Consider the following 19,469-nt stretch of genomic DNA (forward strand, 5'->3'; position numbering starts at 1 on the left):
AAACCAATGGATGAGAGAATAAAATCTGGACCTTGTTGAATGCAAAAAACTCATTTGTAAGAACTGCAGATGTGTAAAAGACCACGGGCCAGTTTCCCCAAATCAATGTGCGAACGCTGCTTACACACAGATTCGCAAACGGTGCCAGCTTCCCATTTCACAAATGACTCACTTGCGAATTTATCTGCAAGTCCTCTTGCATGCCCATTAATAGGTTGCACATGTGGAGCTTGTTTTAATTAGTTAAATGTGTCAAAATGAAGAGGAAGTTGCAAGTAGCAGCTTGCTTGTTGCAAATTTGGTGAAACAGGCTCCAGCACACTACCCAACAAACCTTTACCCAACAGTGAAACACACATAGGGGTAAGGTGTTATCACATCTTGGAAGAGATGGAGTACTAAGTAGGTGTAAATGCCAGAAAGTAAAGGAGATAAGTTGACAGCATGGGAACTTTTACAGTGTTACTGCTGGAGAGGTTTTTAGTGAGGATATCTGCCACACATCAGGTGAAAGAACAGAAATAATATAGAAGAACTAATATAGGAGAAAGGAGAGAAAAGAACAGGCAGACAGAAAAAAAGAGAGAGGGAGATGTGGGGGTGGGGAGAATTCAACCTCAGGTCTGCTGCAATGTCAACAACAAGGAATAACACAATCCATTACCCTGCTTCTGGCAGGGTGGACAGGGAGCTGCTGACACCCTCACCAGTGGAGCGAGACCACAAGCTCTGTGTTCAGTAATGGGAGGTCCAGCCCTCTGCTCTGCACTGGTCAGCCAAGTGTCAACTCAGCATGTGTGTATGTACAGTACGTCGAGATGGTGGACTGCATCTCTGAATTTGCCTTTGAGTGCGTTTAGCTTCCTACGTGATGGGAGCAGAGGTAAAGCCGAGGTGAGGCCACATTGCAGCAGACTGGGAGGAAATGGACTAGATTTTGTGTCCACCTCTAAAAGTCCAACACCCTTTAACTCAGTGGTTCCCAAACCTTTTCTGCAGGGATAAAAAATAAATTTCAAGCCCCCCCAGGCCAGTGCAGAACTATGCATCATTAATATTTAGCCTTTAGTATTCAACAACGCCGTGTAATAATTAAAGATATTGTCCATGCATTCCTTCTGTCAGAGTGGATAGAGTGCATTCACTGTACTCTGCCATCTTCTCTCTTGTTCTAAAGGCCATTGTTGAAAGGAAGCTACAAATGTACTTTGTAAAAAAAAAAAAAAAAAAAAAAGCTTTGAAATAACAGAGAAAGAGAAGAAAAGAAAAAAGGGAGGATGCATTAACCTCCTGCACCCAAAGGCCAGAGAGGGTCTTCAAGAAAGAGAGAGGGGGAGAGACAAGAGAGCGATGAAGGGGAGGAAAGCAGTTTTACAGTGATGGATGGAAAAAGAGAGAAAAAGTGGCAGCTGGTGGGCAGCGATACACCAAACGTCACGACCTGAACTTTAGATGTTGTGAGAACATCTCACGTGTCAGAACGCACCTCTGTTTCTCCTTTCATTATATCACTTCACTTTCTTTTTCTTTTTCTTGTGATTATATTTTTGACTGAAAATGAACGTACATTAGAACAATTAAAGGTGCAGTGTGTGGGATTTGGCGGCATCTAGCGGTGAGGTTGCAGATTGCAAATAACTGAAACTTCTCTCGTGTGCCAGGCGTGTAGGAGAACTACAGTGGCTGGCACGAAACTTGAAAATACGAATGGGCCTAGCCAGTGTTAGGTTTGTCAGTTCTGGGCTACTCTAGAAACATGGCGGACTCTGTGAAGAGAGTAGATATAAACATTTTATTCAAACGAAAACACAACGATTCTCATTTCCAGGTGAATATAGACTAAAGAAACATACTTATTAAAGAGGACCTATTATGCTTTTGTGCTTTTTCCCTTTCCTTTAGTGTGTTACAAAGCCCAAAGTCCACGTCAAAGGGAGTTACTCTCCCCAACAGAAACACTGCTCCTGAACTGCATGAAACGCCTTGCTTGAAGTCCTGCCTGTTCTTCTGTAACGTGGCGATGTCACTAAGTAACACATTTGCATAATACATGCCTATAGCGGCTAGTTTGGCACACCCTCAAACAAAGCTAGTTTGAGTGGAGCTGTTGTGGAGTCCAAAGAGTTTGTTTCGGTTGACCAATCACAACAGTTGGCCAGATGACCAATCAGAGCAGACAGAGCGTTTCAGACAGAGGGTGAAAAGAAGTGCTGCAGCACAGCCGGTGTGAGAAAAATAAAGCGTTTGTTGAACATTAATGCATGTAAACATGTTGGAGTAGAAACATAAAATACAAGGCTACACCTGAAAATAAGCATAATTGGTCCTCTTTAATATGATATTCCATTTCTGCCCTTTTTTTGCATTTAGTCTGGTTTTAAGTGGAGCTCTCTCAGTATGTTGAGATCTTTTCATCTTTTCGATCATTTTTAGAACAAAACTTCTCAAATAACTGACATTATTGATAAAAGTGGAGTGGTAAAAAACGGTCAAGTTGCAGGCTTATAAAGACATTATTGCACTGCTACTTACTCAGTTTGCCGTCTCTCTCATTCTCCCTACTCAGACTTTCTCCCTTCTGCTCTCCCGCCTCCTTCTCCTTGAGTTGGGCCTATTTCCTCTCATCTCGTACCTCAGTATAAATGATGTTGACCCTGGGAAGAACACCTGAGGGATTCAGTCTCTAAACAGCCCTTATAGGCAAGATGAATGGCGAGGCAGCCGGCACCCACCTGGGCACCATATTGTTTCAGGCGCTTGAGGTGCATTTGATTTATTTTACCTTGCATGTGGTCTTCTTACATCGGTGGCAGTTCAATAGCGTGGCAAGATGAATGCAATGCACCTCACGTTGGTGATGCTGTTTGACATGTAGCCAAACATTGGCTGTATGGATGTATATCGACTGGAAGTGTATATAGGTTTTGAATATATCCAATTTCTCCCCCCCAAGACTGGGGCCCAAATTCAGTTTAGCTATCGTTAGTGGAGTAAAGCTGCACTAAGTAAACTTTTTAGTTTTTCATTTTAAATTAAAAGGTCACCAGCGTGCAGAGAGTTTTCTAGCATGTAGGGCAGCCTATATGGCACTGCATTGCGTCTTCCAGTTTTTTAAGGGCACCCTAGAGGGCACTTTATCATGTTTTCTCCATTTAAGGGCGCCCTAGAGGGCACTTCCTCACATTTTGTCACCACTCTGTGAGTTGGTTGCAAATTTAAAATCTCCAACTACATTTATGATATCATGCTAAAGTTTTGTGTTGCAGGTAAAAAGTAGGCATCCTCAACAGTTGATGATCTTGTATTGCAGTGTAGAGCTAGTGTATTATAGGACTTTGGTGTGTTTGCCAGGTCTGATACCTGCTCCACCCACCTGCACAACCTTCTGCGCTTGAATATCGACAATCAGGAGTCTGCTCAGGAGGGGCTGGGTCACGTAGATGTACTTATCCCTGATGTTGACTGCTGAGGACCACACGCAGTGCTGAGGTGACACCCCTTCACCTTTAGGGCACATCTCCTCCTGGGAAGAACCAACAGAGAACAGAGAGGATGATGGGAGGAGGAAAAGAGCAACAGTGGGAGGAAAAGGTTCATGGTGTGTTATAGATCAGCAGTATGATGCATTTTACTACGTCAAGCCTCAGCAATGATTACGGCTGGGCGATAATTAAAAAAATATTGTGTTATCTACTTTAATGTGAATCGCGTTGTGATGAAATGATCATATCATGGTATCAATTTACAAAATTCTTTGTGGTTTACATGGTACACATCTTAGCCCCAAAACCATCTTGATGCCCTATTTGATGTATTAATAATCACCGGAACACAGATCATTGCATCAGTTCTTTTAATTATTGATTCATCTGTTAATTATTTTTTTTCAATTAACGATTATTGTTTAGTTCATAAAAGTTCCCAGAGTCCAAAGGGACATGTTTGAATTTCTTCCTTTGTCAAAACAACAGTCCAAAAGCCAAAGATAAGCAAAATCAAACAGAAAAAAATCTACAAATCCTCATTTTTACTTTTAACAAAGAACAATTAATCTTTCAAAATTGTTGTTTAATTTTCGCATTATTACTATCTGCAGCACTTACTGTAATGTGATATATATTTTTATTGGAAAAATATTCTTTTTAATGTCAAGGCAAGTTTATTTGTAAAGCACCTTCCAACAACAAGGTAATTCAAAGGTATTTATATGAGACATAAAAAGCATCTAGACAAGATATAAACGAAACACAAGACAATATACAGAGACATAAAAATAGAAAGAGAAAAGTAAAGCAGAAGATAAAAATAAGATGAAAGAATAAGACAGGTTAAGCAGGAGAATAAAAATACAGTGCAGCTACAGTGCAGTGCATGATATGAATAAATAAACCCAAATTCAATTTAATAAAGGTTTAAAAAAAGGTTTTAAGCCAAAAGGACTGAACTATTAATACAATAATATTGATTTCAACCATATAACCCAGTCCTACCAAAGGTGCATACTGATGTTTTCACCACTGCATGCTTTATTCCAATAATACTTTTATTATTGATGCTATTATTAATAGTCATAATGACTTGTTTCCACTTTTAGAGTAGAAATCAGATTGAAAACATCAACAAATTCATAAAACACGGCTGACTCAAGTAACATATCGCCTCTACAGGCTCTGCAGCTTGCCGTCTTTGCTGACAAGACATTTATGCACACACTCCCTCTCTCTCTCACACACACACACACACACATACTGTACATACACAAAGGTTATGTTTCAAGAGTTCCCACCTCCTCTCCACCCCACCAAAGTGGAGAAACTGCTGTTTACAGCAGGAACTGGCTAACACATGGCTTATTGAGTTTGTATTGATCTCTAATACAATTACAGGCTCCTGTAAAACCCAAATCCCTTTGAGGAACAAGCGACTTTTACCTTCTAAAGCCCATTGCTCCGGGAGAGGGATGTTCTCCAGTGGATTAAAAACCTCAGGGTCTGAAGTATAGACTTTATACAGTCTATCAGAGCTAGCTGCTGACTAATGGACACACAAGTAATCCCATTACATTAGTAAGGTGAGGAGCCCCGCTCCGACAACAGGAAGGGGAAAAGGAATGATTGGCTTCATTTTGTTGGCAATTTCCTTTCACACTGTATAACTATAGAATAGAACAAGATAGACAGATAAATAAATAGTAAAGATTGACACAGCTCTGTGATTTATCCCCTGTGGGTAAACAGCCAGCGGATACCCTTCATCCTCCATTTCCATTCCCTTTTGCACTAAAATGTCAAGATTTGGACCTGAAACCATCAGGTTTTAAGCTGAAAAAAAGTGGGTGTAGTTACACTTTAAAGAACACAACATGTACCTTGCAGTGCTTGTTTGGAGAATGGTACAACAACCTAATTAAGACCTATTACTGACTGGGGAGTAAGATGCTCTTAGCGGTGTACCTGATGTGTCGTGATTGCGTGAGTGCCTTTCGTAATGTAAAAAACTAAGTGACATCTTTCTGTCTTGCACATAATTTGATTTGCAAAGGCATCAGCTCAGCAGTTACAAACGCCACCATCCTGAAATCTATTTAGTAATATATGGAGGCAGTTTTAAACTAGAATATAGGCTACTCAAGTCATTACCTGACGTGGCCATTTTTTTAATGTACTTTAATCTTATTGAATGTATTACACTATTACATCTTGACAGTAAAAAAAAAAAAATGACAGAACGTGCACTTACATAGGTAGCAACAATCCTCTCGGACCGCTTCATGTGTCTGCGTATCTCGCACTCACTGGGTTGAAGGACAGTGATGCCCTCGTCAGAAAACACATAGAACATATTCCCCACACTCAACCCTGGAGGAGAAGACAGGAGAGAAAAAAAGCAACAAATACGAATTAAAAACAGCAGAAGATCCCCCTCCCATCTTATCTGACATTTGTGATGGGCATTTCAATTTCCCTGCTGGAGGACACAGCGAGACTCCTGTTAGCATGCTATCGCGAGTTAGCGGGGATGGGCAGTGTGTGGCTGCCAGCCATTACAAAGGGCCCTGTCAGCAACCTGTCCACAATATACTGTAGCAAGAAGAGGCATCACATTAAAGGCAGTGTCTCTGAGAAGAGAACATTTCACATCTTGTTGTGCAAACAGCTGCTGATGAGATAGCAACGATCACAGTCTGATGTAAAGGCATTTGGATGAGCAACACACTACTACTGCTGTGAGGAATACATCACATGAGCAGAGATGATAAGCATAAAACACACAAACACATTTGTGGCATGCACAGACTAAAACTACGATGATGATTGATTTGCCAGGCAGTTAAAACCAGGGGTGAGAGTAGATTGAAGTTCTTGCCGGTACTACTAGGCTACCACGACCTCAATCGCTTGATATTGTTCTCCTCCAACCCCCAGCTTCATGCATCCCTGGACACACGATTTAATGTCTGTATGGTGTAGAAACAAATTAGAAACACTTGACATCATGTTTAGCAAATTATTTATTGAAATGGTGAAAGTGCTGCAGAATAATTTGTGTATAAGTTTTGAATTGTTGTTCCGACTGGGGGGCATTCATGTGAATTTTATCAGTCGGGAACTTGTATTTCCAATTATTCCGACAACACAAGAATGCAGCAAAAAGGCCATATCTGGCAATGTTAATGAAAGTGAAACAGCATTTCCCACATGTGTGAACAAATGAAGCTGTGATTAGGGATATTTGATACACCACACAGTTGTACCGGCACGGATACATAGCCTACAGTAATGCACAGATGCCGTTTCTATGGTTGCCATGCATAGCGCCTGGCGTGTCTGCATGAGGAGCGCAGTCAGACCCAGTCGGATCCAAGCGAGTACGCTCAAGTAAACCGAAAACATGACCTCTTTGGTGGAGGTAACTAACTGTATGTTGACCTAATGTTGGCAGATGTGTTTTCTTGTTGGAAATGCGATCGTGAGTGACGGGTTGCATGTGGGTTTTAGCAGGCAGTTGCTGTCCGGTACTGAATCTTTTAGTGATACATAGTACTGGATCGTACCGGCCTACTTTCATCCCTGGTTTTTGCACTATAATGCTGTGAGATAAACATAGTAGAAACACAAAATATATGTGCAGCCAATCCATGAATGACACAAAAACAAACACTTGCTCACACACATTGTGTTAATGAGGCAACTCTGCGTTGCTGATAAGTGCTCACAAATAATCCAAATGCTTACACTGCATTCTCAACCACACTGTCTTCCTTGGGTTCAGCGATGATGTACAGTATATAAAACAGATTGTGTTTGTATTGCACTCTAAACCGCAGTAGTAAAACTGTACTTGTGTCCGTGCTGATGTGGTAATAATATATACAGTATAAAAGCAGGATGGATTTGTATACTGCTGAAAACCACAGAGTTGTCTTTCTTATAGCCACCACACTGGGTCTGTGGTATTATTTGCAAAAAGCATAAAAATTCCTGCTCTTGTGCAAATGTGTCCTCCCCAGGTGATCTGAGAAACCGATTAGAAAGCACTCCAGCGAAAGGATGAAACACCTTAGGCATGCACGGAAGAAAGGAAGATTTGAAGTAAAGTTTTGCTGGAGAGAAAACAACTTTGCGGTTCTTCTGTACAATACGGCAAACATCTTGGGAAAGTGTAGATATATCCGGCTGCATGCCCCGAAGAGCCACAAAACATGCCCACCATATTTCCTATTCACAAGAGTACAAAAGCCTTTTGAGGACTGTAATGTATTACCTTCTTCTCTCCACAGAATGTTCGCAACTGCAGATCCAGCCGTCGAAGCAATAGAAAGGAAAAGAGGGGGAGAAAAAGAGAGGAAAACATGAAATCACCTTTTGAAGAAGGAGACAGAAACAGAGGAGGTGATTTATCTCATGCCAAGACAAAACATATTTGACAGCTACAAAATGTTCCTCGCTGCTGTTGACAGCATCATATTTCCTCCTAAATCAAGAGATCACTTGGAAGTCATTGATTATTCTGTTTAATTTCAACCGGCCCGATAAGCTCTTTCTTGGTGGCGATGGTTAACTCGGCACAATGATGCAACCTAATGAAAGACCAAATATCAAAGGAGCATAAAATATCAGATTTGAGTGCTCGTCCCCGTTGTCCTATAAAATATGAGATAAAATGAGCAACTGTGCCGCCAGACGTTCGTTTTTTGGTTCCCGACTCCCCACGTCTGTTGGGTTGGGACATTATCAAGCTGATATTGTGTAGTCTGATCTCAGCATTACTATGAAAGGGTTATACCTTTGTGTAATTTACATCACTTAAATACTACTTACAATTATTTCAAACAAGCAGCCATGCCATTAGGATTCACGCCAGCATACAAGCTCTTCTTTTTGGCATTGTCTTTGACAAAAGTAATATTTCTTTTAAATTTTTCTACAGTAAAAGTTAAAACTTGACAAAGACTTACGGGTCTTCTTGGCCGAGTCTTCGACAAACAGAGAGGAGATATCCTCGTCCACTCCCACCTCGTTCTTGGCGATGCACGTGTAGGCTCCGGTGTCCTCGTACCGGACGCTGCCAATAAAGAGCTCACTGGCGTTTGCTATGAGAAGAGAGGAGACAAAAAGAAAAGAAATGTGTTGCGTGTGTTGTTTGAAATCTTTAGGGGGTACATTACATATACATTTGGAAAAAAATGCATTAATAATACAAGGATTCACAACAAACATGTCTGGCATGGTTTCTTCCAGACTCTAGACTGTTTGGTGTGTTTGAGTGAGACTTATTATCAACATTAGACACACACCAAATATCTGGACCAGACTAACTGGAACTTATATTTCTTTTTCAAAAGAAATGTAATAACAAAACAAACAGGATTAAGAGTTGTTTGAATTTTACTCTTTTGATGTTTACTTAAAAAAGGGAAGCTTTGCGAATTTGTAACCATCTTTTATCAGTACAATGGGGATAGTATGTGCTAATAAACAACGTTCAACCTCCCTCCACCGCTGCTTCCATTGGTTAGTTAATTTGTGTTATTGTGTGACTTTGGCATTTTAAAAGGTTAGTTCAGATTCATCAAAGTCACACAATAACACAAACAAACTAACCAATGGAGGCAGCGGTAGACCAGCAACTTCTGTGTTATACGATGTAAAATTACTGTTTTTGTTAATGGAGTCTGGTGGCTTTGAGCATAGATGCATACAACGGCTTCAGTTCCGCGTCGGAGAAGGAAAGGGCTGTCTGACGGTAAGGTAAAGTGTTGTAAGTATTCAAAATATAGCGTACACTTAAACTGATATTGATCTTTTTAGGTTGGTCTTTCTTTTAGGTAAAATACATTTTCTACTGCTGCTTTCCAACGCAGTACGTTTCTTTGCTCCCGTGTGGTAACTCCTGTCATCGCCATCTACTTCAGGTAATACACTGACTCAAGTAACCCAGAATTGGTCTATTTGTTTGTTTTGGGTTGCCGAAAAAAATGAATATGGTGCAAATATTGCTTAATCTTGTGTCATTAAGTATCAACATCTCCTTCAAAAGAGAGAAAACTGAAATTTAGCCAGCGTAGGTGTTATAACAAACTCTTTTTGTCATAGTCTATATCAAACAACTGTCTTTCAAATGTGACAAAAGCAAACTCATACCTTGTAAATGTGACATAGTCAACTCATCGGCCGTTAACGTGATTATAAACAGATAAACAACAGATATAGGCTCTTTCTCTGTCTGTTAAGACTGAGTGTGTTTGAATAATAAAGACACACTAGTAAAGTAACCTTCTGTAACTTCACACAGCTGCTGAATACTTTGCTGCTTAATAAAAAATTATGTAACTGCTTTACTTCAACATGACATACATCACATTAATACTTTACATTCTACTTCAAAAGCCTTTTTGTCTTTCAAGTCTAGTTTCATTTGTATTTTCTCCACATACTGTACAATGCTGCATTGTTTGCCTCGAGGCTGCAGCTGCAGGTGACGCTAGACGGAGGTGACAGGTGATGTCGGCCATGTGAAGACACAGAGGTCGTCGTTGGAGGCAGACTCTCTGATGTTTGCTGTGATGTACAGCTACACTCTGATCCTTCCTGTACTGTATGCAGCTCTATATTGATCACCACACACTTTACAGCATGGGGGGAGTGAATGATGTCGGGTGTCACAGTGGGGCTCTTAAAGGGCCGTGTTGTGTAAGAACATGAAAGAAAGCTCCAGTTTTCATCCGTTTCTGTGCATCTCTTGAAGCATCTATAGCCTCTATGAACTTATATAACATGCACACTCCTGCTCTCAGTTTCTCCATCCTTCTTTTCTACTTTCTACTGTTAAAAGTTAAAGCTAACATACTGTAAGTGTTTGTCTTTCTGCAGGAACAATATTTACCAAATGACAATAAAGCCTATGCTTGCAAAGACACAGATTGTTCTCTTTTTAGAGTTGGAAATGATTTTCTAATTTAAGCCTACTGGGTTGTAAAATAACAAGACGTTACAGAAGTTGACGCAAAGCTTTTCACATTAGTGAAATGTCTTTCGGATTTTGATAATAATTCTCTTTTATCGGGGAAAAGAGTGAAATTCTTTGAAGTGAAAAGTGCCTTGAAGCAGGCCTTCACAGAACGAGACACCACTTTAATTATTTCTAATTCATAATTATGTTCTGATCAATTCTTATTGAAAACCACTGAATCAACCACTCATTAAATTAGTCTTTTTATCCTTATTTTGCAAGCTGGTAGCAGTTGGTGATGACAGGGATTTTGAGTTAGTGTGTCTTTTTTTCTTTCTTAAATTAGGACTTTTAGTCCTCTTTACTTCTACCCATGGGCTTATTACAGCAAGGGAAAATGAGCTATGTACCCATCTCTACAGTTCACCATAGTTCCACAACGGTTTATACCATCTTTCAGCTAATTGTTTTACTTTTCCAGCCTGCAACTTTACTGTTTGGTTCACTCTCAGCTTTGTTTTTGGCCAGAACAGGCAGCAAAAAAAACACACTGTGCACTACCTGCTCTGCACCAAACAGCAGAAAGACAAATTTAGCAACTAGCTGGTAAATGTAGTGGAGCATTTAGTAGCTATACTGAAGAGCCAGATATTTCTCTGAGTAGTAAGTGGACATAAATTCATCAGGTGGTCAGAACAAGACTTCAAATGAATGCAAATGTTTCTCCATATCTGCTGAATGTGTACAAATATACTACTGGAGAAGAATCTGTTACTGCAGGCTAAGGCCCTGATCAGACAGAGTGTCTTTTAGCGGCCTGGGGCGGCTTTTTGTAATTGTTTTCATTGAGAGTGAAGTGTATTGCGTGCTGCTTTTGAGTCGCTGAGCGCTTTGCGTCTTTACAGTAGCGCTCTGAATGCCTCGAGTTGAAAAAAATTCTACTCACAGCAGACCTTTAGGCTGTTGCTGGATACCTGGAGTTAGTGGTTATGAGTTTACCAACCAGAAAACAGCAGGAGGCAAATTAGTGCTTTATTTGGGATTTCCGGTAAGTTGTTTTCATTAATTTAAACTATACTATTAACTATATGGTAGTGTACAGTTCATGGTTTTTGTTAAGCTAATTTTAGCACTCATTCGATGGTTGCCTAGCAACAATAAATTAAAAAAGACGCTCCAAACTGCAAAAATCGCTCAAAAAGGTAGTGCCCTGCGTCTAGTGTTTTCCACCTGTAAAACACTCTCTGTCTGATCAGGTCCATAAATATATATTTTTTAAGTCGGTAGAAACTTTAACTAATTAAATCGGGTGGGAATGAGGTCATGCTGAGTCAAGCGTCAACTGCCACTTAAAACACCCTTAGCTAGGATCATAAAGGGATTTGATTCTTGTGCCTCTGCTATCCTGAAGTTTATACACCAAAAAAATCAAATGTGCAATATTATACATGGTGAGAGTTAGAGATTAATCAGCGCTAATATAATAATCCAGCCACGTAACCATCCATTCATTACATTCAATCACACACTTTAGGATCCACCTTACCCCAGGAATATACACAAACATTAATGGTTTGTAAGAGTGGCATTTAACAATGTAACGGGACGCACAACAGAAGTAATCCTGGCCAATTATGAGCCACTGAACAACGCATCGCCCATTGTAAATAAATAGAACACATTCCAACGATGTAATCCACCAAATCACACTTCAGTAGTTCTGTTAGGAATGATTAAATTCAGAGTGACAAAATAATGTATTTACGGTGTATGCAAAATAGCCGACTAGCCTGCTGCAGAAGTTATCGGCCGGTTAATAGGCTTTTTCCTGCTCCAAACTATGGGCCCATAGTCATGAGAATCCATCCATGATCCTGCTTGATGTGTTGTAAATTGTCTTCATGACACTTAAGACGATTTCCTCTTTAATTACTACTAAACCAGTTAAAGGCATTTAGCTCACAGTTTTCACTCAACAGCCACAAATGCAGCTTGCAGCGAACCATTGACCTTGATTAACGGGGGATGTGATTACAGTGATAATGGAAATGTGTTGTGCCTTCTTCTCACAACGCATCTGGGTCAGAAAAATGATATATAGCTAATGTCACACGTCAAGGTATCCCCGTAGCTGTGTTAAGAGGTTTGCTCTATAACAAACTAAACAACAGGGAATATCAGACTCGAGTGGTTTCAGCGGTGCGGACCGCTCCACAACACGGTTTCATTCACTCAGCAACACAAAGCAGTTTCTCTCTTTACTGTTTGACTGTGGCTCACAATCAATACTCCTCACTACCAACTGTCAGTGTGTGGTTCACATTTTACAGAAGCCAAATATGAGGACAGAGGCAGCACTTTTACAGTGTCTTTATTACACTCCTGACATTATATTCGGAAATGTGGAAATAATAGCGAAACTCGGCTCTTCTGATCTCTTTTTTTTTTACGCATGGCTAGACAAAAATGGAAATGGAAACTACTTAATGTACTTTTCCACTCTATTCTTTTCACTTAACTAAATGTTTTTAATGAAAACAGCGCATATAATCACTATGAGTAGGACTCCTGCCCCTCGCCGTTGCCCACATCAGTTGGCAAATCTGAAAACGTAGCCACTGCGGTGTTTATGTGTCGGCGAACCTTGCAGATCCTCCCAGGTTTGAGCGTCTGAGGGTTGATAACAGGCTATTACCACAGGTAATGACCCACACACAGCCAATAAACTCTCCCTTAATGAGAACTAGGCCGTAAAAAGAAAAGTCATGCTCCACTCTGCTCCTTCTCTCTTATATTGAGAGTGTGTCTTTAGAAACACTCTTATAGCCTGGATAAGTAGCTGCCATCTCCTCACACACACACACACACACCGTATATTTAATTTTATTTTCCCTCTGCATTCACTTCTAAAGAACACGTATGTTTATTTTGTCAAGGGAGCAAATCAAAGACAGTTGAAGAGGAGTGACTGCAATCTTGGTTTCATCACCTTGATATGGATTGCAGAACAAAAATATTACAGCTGAGTTTTCAATAAAAAAGGAGTTAGCTTGACAGGACACCAGCTTGATTTTCAAGCTCCACGTGCACCGTCTTGGTTTCCTGCAGTGTTTGGCATGCTGCAGTGCTGTTGGTACGCAACGCTGTGCAATTCAAAAACACTGCACCAACGAGATGTGACATACAGTATCTGCTAAAACACATAATATGCTGACAGCACTTCCCGAAACAATCAAAAACTGCTCACCTATGAGGGAGAGCTGTTTGGAGGATCTGGGCAGCAGGTCCATGCCGTTCTTCAGCCAGAGGAGTTTGGGATTTGGGATGCCGTCGGCGTGGCAGTGGAGGCTGGCAGATACGCCGGGCTCCTGGGCCTGCGTCTCTGGATAGACCAGGATCACTGGAGGGACTGGACGCACAAACACAAACAACCAGGAGAGGGGCGAGTGAAAACCTAATTACACACAGTTTCATGGGAACTCCTGAGGGAATACAGCACAAACACCCACACACGCAGTGGGCAGAGAGGAATTTGTCTCACCCCAGCATGGAATATATTCACACATAACAAGAATCCAAGAGCTCCAGGGCTGCTTTATTACAGCTCGAGTCCTGCATGAAATAGATGTTGGACGTATCTACCACTTACCACCTCCTCCGGGGAGAAGACCACAAATGAATGTGGAGGAATCGAGGGGGGAAATGAAATATGAGGTAATAGTTTACAGGAACAGGTAAGATGTTGTTTTCTGGGTTTGATGCTGGGCACCTTTTGACATTCAACCTTCCCCCTTAACCCTTATGCAATATTAATGTTCTATCTGTTGCTTGCTACTTACTTATTTATGTTTTTCCTTCAGTTTCTCTTTCACCTCATTATTATTTCCAAGTTTATTATATATTTTTAAGTATTATTAGGCGTGGAATGTAACTAAGTGTATTTACTCAAGTGAATATGGTACTATGCTCTTCTCATACACCGTTCATATCTATACCCACGAAAAGTAATGCACTGTAATTTGTATATATCCCACAAAATCAATTCATATGTAATCCACGTAATTGTGAACCAGAAAAGTATAAAGAGCGACAAACGCTGCGTAGGGAGAAGGTTGGGATGGATGGGTGGACCATAAAACGCCGGGCTTTCGCACATAAGACCGCTGCTCGTATGTAAAACTAGAAGTTGATTTATTTGTACCTAAGTAGCGCCACTTTCTTGGCTATTTTAAAACAAACCACGACCTTCTCCTAAACCTACATAAATGGTTTTAGTGCCTAAACCTAACCAAGTATTTCAAGCATAGTTATTTTAACCAGAACCAGTTGTTTCCTGTGAAGATGGAAGTTTATTTTGAAAAGACTGCATGCATGTAACAAGTAGAAATTGACACGTGTTGCTGGACATTCGGAGGAAAATGCACAAAAAATGAGGAATAACTTTTCGTAAGATATATGAACTGTTGTATGAGGATACGTTGCCTACTTCATACTTCTACTCCTCTACATTCCACATGGATTTATTACAGTTTTTTACTCTAGTACATACCACTATGGTTATGGATCACTTTCCAGATAAAGGTTTTCATTAAAATTTTGATAAGCTTATAGAATATAATGTATTGTTAAAGATTAAATGAGTGCTTTCCAACCTGTTTGACTTGTGGACCCTTACAAGCAGCAGTTGTGGCACATTTCCCCTCTAAAGGTTTCAGGTGGTTTCATAACAGCCAAAATACCAAACTCCAGGCTTCAAAATAGCAGTCTACAAACCAATGGGTGACGTCTCGCTGACTACGTCCACGTCTTATATGCAGTCTACGACGCTGACTACAAAGCCAAACATGTCGTCGCCGGTGTGGATGTTTTTCACACTTTCAGGGGAAGACAACACAATTGCAATTTGCAATACGATTTTGTTGATGTACTTTACTAGAAAAAATAAATTAACATTTATTTTTGCTGTGCTAAAAATAGTGATGTGAGTTAGATTTGGTTAGGTCCAAACTATGGCATATTAAATCATCCATCTTTCCTCCCTACATCGTAGCCTTTTCCTACCCTCAGATGTGCATAAATTACAGGTTATGAACTTCTTATTAAAATAAAAAAATATATAATTATTCTATCTTTATTGGCCATGAGATTCATCGGCTGAAATAAATCCATACTGTGCATCCCTATATGATACCATAAACAGAGCACGTGACTGCGACTACGGGCACTGCAGCGTCACTCCTCTCATCACACTAAAAACAGAGGCGTGTGTGTTATCTCTTTAATACAACACAATGCAAAACCGCCCACTTAGTTTAATGTGGCACTTGGCTCCCTTCCATTCCACCTTATCTCACCTCATCCTATCTCGCTTGAAATACCTTGAATCCCCCACACAAACATTGGGTAATTGCCCTCTCCTGATAGCTCGCCCTTCAGGACCCGAGTCTGTCTCCATGACTCCCTTCCCATCAACCCCCCACTCTGCCTCTTCAGTTCAAGGTCTTAAATTCAGCTGCATTTCTTTTCAATTAGCATCTCAAAGGAAACAAAACTAAAAACAAAAGAATCACACCTACTCTCTCTCTATAAAGAGATTTAATTGAGTACATTTTCCTCCTCCTTTGCCACCCTGAGACAAAAGCACAGAAATTAGAGAAGCTGATTTGTTATATTACAGGTAGGGGGGCTTTTAAAATTCTTCTTCCCTGGTTTTCCTTGGAGAGATGCATAGCAATAACTCTCAAATCTAAAGGTAGAGGAGAGGAAGACCCTTATTCAGATGATTAATATGAGCAAGACAGTGCTTTAATAAGTTTAGCCTGCCAAAATCAGTGTGAGTGTACTTTTCAGATGTGTTTTATCTTAAGTAGCTTTTCTCCAAGTGAATGTGCTACATGCACACACAATTAGTTTTCAGCCTCACGTATGCAATGTTATTGTTTGTTTTTCATTTCAAAAGAGTCACTTTGCTTTGACGGTTGAGATCCTGTGAGCCGCGTGTTTGAACAACACAGCTTTATAGATACTTTTTATCTGTAGGGAAACTAATCGCTTTGATAAAAGTTTCAAACTTTTGCTGGTTCGATCTTTTCAAATGTGAGGATTTGATGTTTTCTTTGTCATATATGATAGTAAACTTTGAGTTTTTTGAGTATTGGCTAGACAAAACACAACATTTAGAGCCATCACCTAAGCTCTGGGAAAATATAATGGCCATTTTTCACGGTAAGTGAAAAAAAAACTTCAACGTTGAACACTACACTGCTTTAGGTCTTGCAAATCCTGGAAAAACAAGACAGTATTGCATCTATTATTAATCTTAGCATTTTGTTTGTTCGCTTTCTCTGTAAATGTTCATACAATGCATTATAACTGCAGCTCATTTGACAGCCCCAGTGAGTCATTTCACTGCATTAAAGGTAACAAATAGTGAAATGTGTCACGGTTAACATTTGAGAGCTGAACATCTGCAGTGGTAGAGAAGCCTGTTTGATCGATTGAGATTGTTCATTTGCTGCTGCTGCTCTTTGACTTTGAAACAGAAAGTTCAGAGAAGCCAAATTCAAACTCTTCTCTGTTTAATTGATGTTATGACCTTTTCTTATTTGTTCTTTTGTCTGTCTTGTTTTTTCCCTTCTCTTTTACTCCCTGCTGTTAAGCACTTTTTAACTACCGTGAAAAATGTGCTATGTAAAGAAAGTTTAGTTACTTAAAGCTAGGGTTGGTAAACTTCTTCAAAAACATGTTTTGTTCTATTTGTTGAAATTCTCTTTACATCCGAACAGCAATCAAAATCTTCCACAAGCTGCTACCTTGACAGCTGTAAGTACTACCAATAGCCATGTTCGTTGTTTACGTTCATAATGATAATTGTGGGGGAGTGGCTTTGGAGGAAGGCCTGAAGCAACGGACACTCAGCGTTGCCGACTTGGCGACCTACTTGCTAGATTTAGGGACTTTTGCTGCTAGCTACTTTCATTGGAAAAGAGTTTGGCAACACTGGGCGATATTTTCTGTTGGATAATTTTTAAAATCTAGCATATTCTTACTACTTTCTAAAGATTACCAACCCTAGCTTTAACTTACTATTTGTTCTCATATGACCAGTGGTTCCCAACCAGGTGTACATATACCCCAAGGTCTACTTCTGCACTAACCACAGGATATGTGGAAAGATTGTGGAGTAGCTCAGTTAACTTGACAAAATAGAAATTACAGATATTTGGCTCTAGAAGGAAAACAAATACACAAATAGGATTACGAATATATGTCAGGCTGATCTTTAGTATATTTACTGTCTCAATAACTAACATGACATGCGCATAAATGTCAGCTTTTGCCAAGTGATCTCCAAGTGATATTAATATGAAGGCCCAATTGACCAAATCTACTGATAAAAGACAGAAACCAAGCCTAAACATTGCCAGTTGCAGGATTACCGTGTCTTGTGTGAATTTACGTGTCAAGAATCCACCATAGAGACTGTATTTTTGCTCATTTTTGTGTTTTATGTATGGATGGGGCACAATGAGGGGTGCTTGAAAAGGTTGTGGAAGAACGGAAAAGTTTGGGAACCACATATGACAATGCTGCACTCAATGGTATCTATAGTATCCTTTGTTTCCAGACATTTCAATCAACTGCATGTTGCCTTAATTGCCTCTGAGACTGTTCTTCAAGTGTTCTTCACTGTAAGCAGTGAAGGCAATAAGAAAACTCTGTGGGGAACCAAAGTAGCACAAACAAAACTAAAGCATTTTGTCCAACACTGTAAGTAAGAAATGAGCCACTACTGACCATTCACCTGCAGCACATGTGTCTGATAGAGGTCTTCATAGCCGTAGGCATGGCAACTGTAGTTCCCCATGTGGATGGTTGTCACCTTGGTGATGTACAGGGAGCCATCGTCCCCAAAGTCCTGTAATACAAGAAAAGAAATGGGAGCGGAAAATTAAGTAAAGAAAGAGAAGTGTGTGACGGAGAGAGGGAGGAGGAGCATGAGGAGAGAGGAGAAGAGGAAGAACAGGAGGTGTAGAGGAGAGGGAGTAGTGGTGAAGAATGGGGTGCAGGAAGGAGCCACAGGGAGTGAGGGAGAAATGAAGGTAGCTTGATAGAATACATGAGGATGCTTGGAGAGAGCAGGGAGAGGAGGCGCACAACAGCAGGGAGTGATGGGAAAAGACAAGAGAGAAAAAGAGTGATGTGAACAGGAAGAGAGACCATGAATCAATGGTTTCCCTGTTGAGCTGAAGCAGGCGTTGGGGAATTTGATCCTCCTCTCTCCCCTCATCACGCTGCCTCAGCCTGATAAATGGCAAGGGTTAAAAATATAAAGCCCATTAGCTTGATGAATGGAGCTGGTTGTTGTTGGTGCAGCATTCGCCAGTCACCAGGGGGTTTCAGCCACAGCTTAGGGCGGATTAAGGCATTAAATAGTTTGCTGTCCCACCAAGTGGCAGAGCAGATGTCCTGATGCAGCTCTGTCGTGACACGGAAACCACAAACGGCTGCTTTCGTTCTGAGGGCTCGAGAAATTAATGTGGCCTGACAGAGAGGGGTCGCAGTGTGACAGAAAGACTTTCTTGTAAGATAGACGGGGGAGTTTAGGCAGCTTTTTAAGTTCAGAATTTACAATTAAGGTGAGAGATAGAACTAGACCGGCGAGGACAATTAAAACTGAATGGGCCGTTTGGGCTAAAAAGTACGACTTTAATACATCTGGCAGGTTATGCCAAATTTACGTTAGTTTAAAAACTCTCAGTTGTGGTTCTTGTGAGAAAAGGGGTATCCAGTAGGGCTGTCTCCACGCGTGATTATTTGAATCATCAATCGAGGTGCCCCCGATTCTGACCTCATAATGGGAGATGAATCATCGGACTTTTTTGCGAACTAAACTAACTTCAAACTAGGGCTGTCAAACACAAATTCGTTCTTAGCGCCACTAATTTCTTTAATGCATTAATGTAATTTGCGAAATTTTGTTTGTAGAGGGCTCAAACCTAAGGAATCCATTGAGT

General features: G+C 40.4%; 1 protein-coding gene and 1 long non-coding RNA gene across 6 annotated transcripts in view; one reads left to right on the forward strand and one right to left on the reverse strand.

Moving 5' to 3' along the window:
• LOC141752796 (uncharacterized) overlaps positions 1–3,485 on the forward strand; it is a 104,394-nt gene extending 100,909 nt beyond the window's left edge. For both annotated transcript variants that reach the window (XR_012590337.1, XR_012590340.1), the window contains exon 5: positions 3,352–3,485. This is a non-coding gene — a long non-coding RNA (uncharacterized LOC141752796). The remainder of the gene's footprint in view (positions 1–3,351) is intronic.
• The window catches only part of fstl4 (follistatin-like 4), a 339,103-nt gene that overhangs the window by 11,596 nt on the left and 308,038 nt on the right, over positions 1–19,469 (reverse strand). For all 4 annotated transcript variants that reach the window (XM_074610970.1, XM_074610969.1, XM_074610971.1 and 1 more), the window contains 6 exons: positions 18,250–18,370; positions 13,700–13,861; positions 8,459–8,593; positions 7,765–7,791; positions 5,740–5,858; positions 3,374–3,523 (listed from right to left, as the gene is read on the reverse strand). In XM_074610970.1, coding sequence (XP_074467071.1) covers positions 3,374–3,523; positions 5,740–5,858; positions 7,765–7,791; positions 8,459–8,593; positions 13,700–13,861; positions 18,250–18,370 — 714 coding nt within the window. The remainder of the gene's footprint in view (positions 1–3,373; positions 3,524–5,739; positions 5,859–7,764; positions 7,792–8,458; positions 8,594–13,699; positions 13,862–18,249; positions 18,371–19,469) is intronic.

This window comes from Sebastes fasciatus, chromosome 16 (assembly GCF_043250625.1).
Source record: "Sebastes fasciatus isolate fSebFas1 chromosome 16, fSebFas1.pri, whole genome shotgun sequence".
NCBI classification, from domain to species: domain Eukaryota; kingdom Metazoa; phylum Chordata; class Actinopteri; order Perciformes; family Sebastidae; genus Sebastes; species Sebastes fasciatus.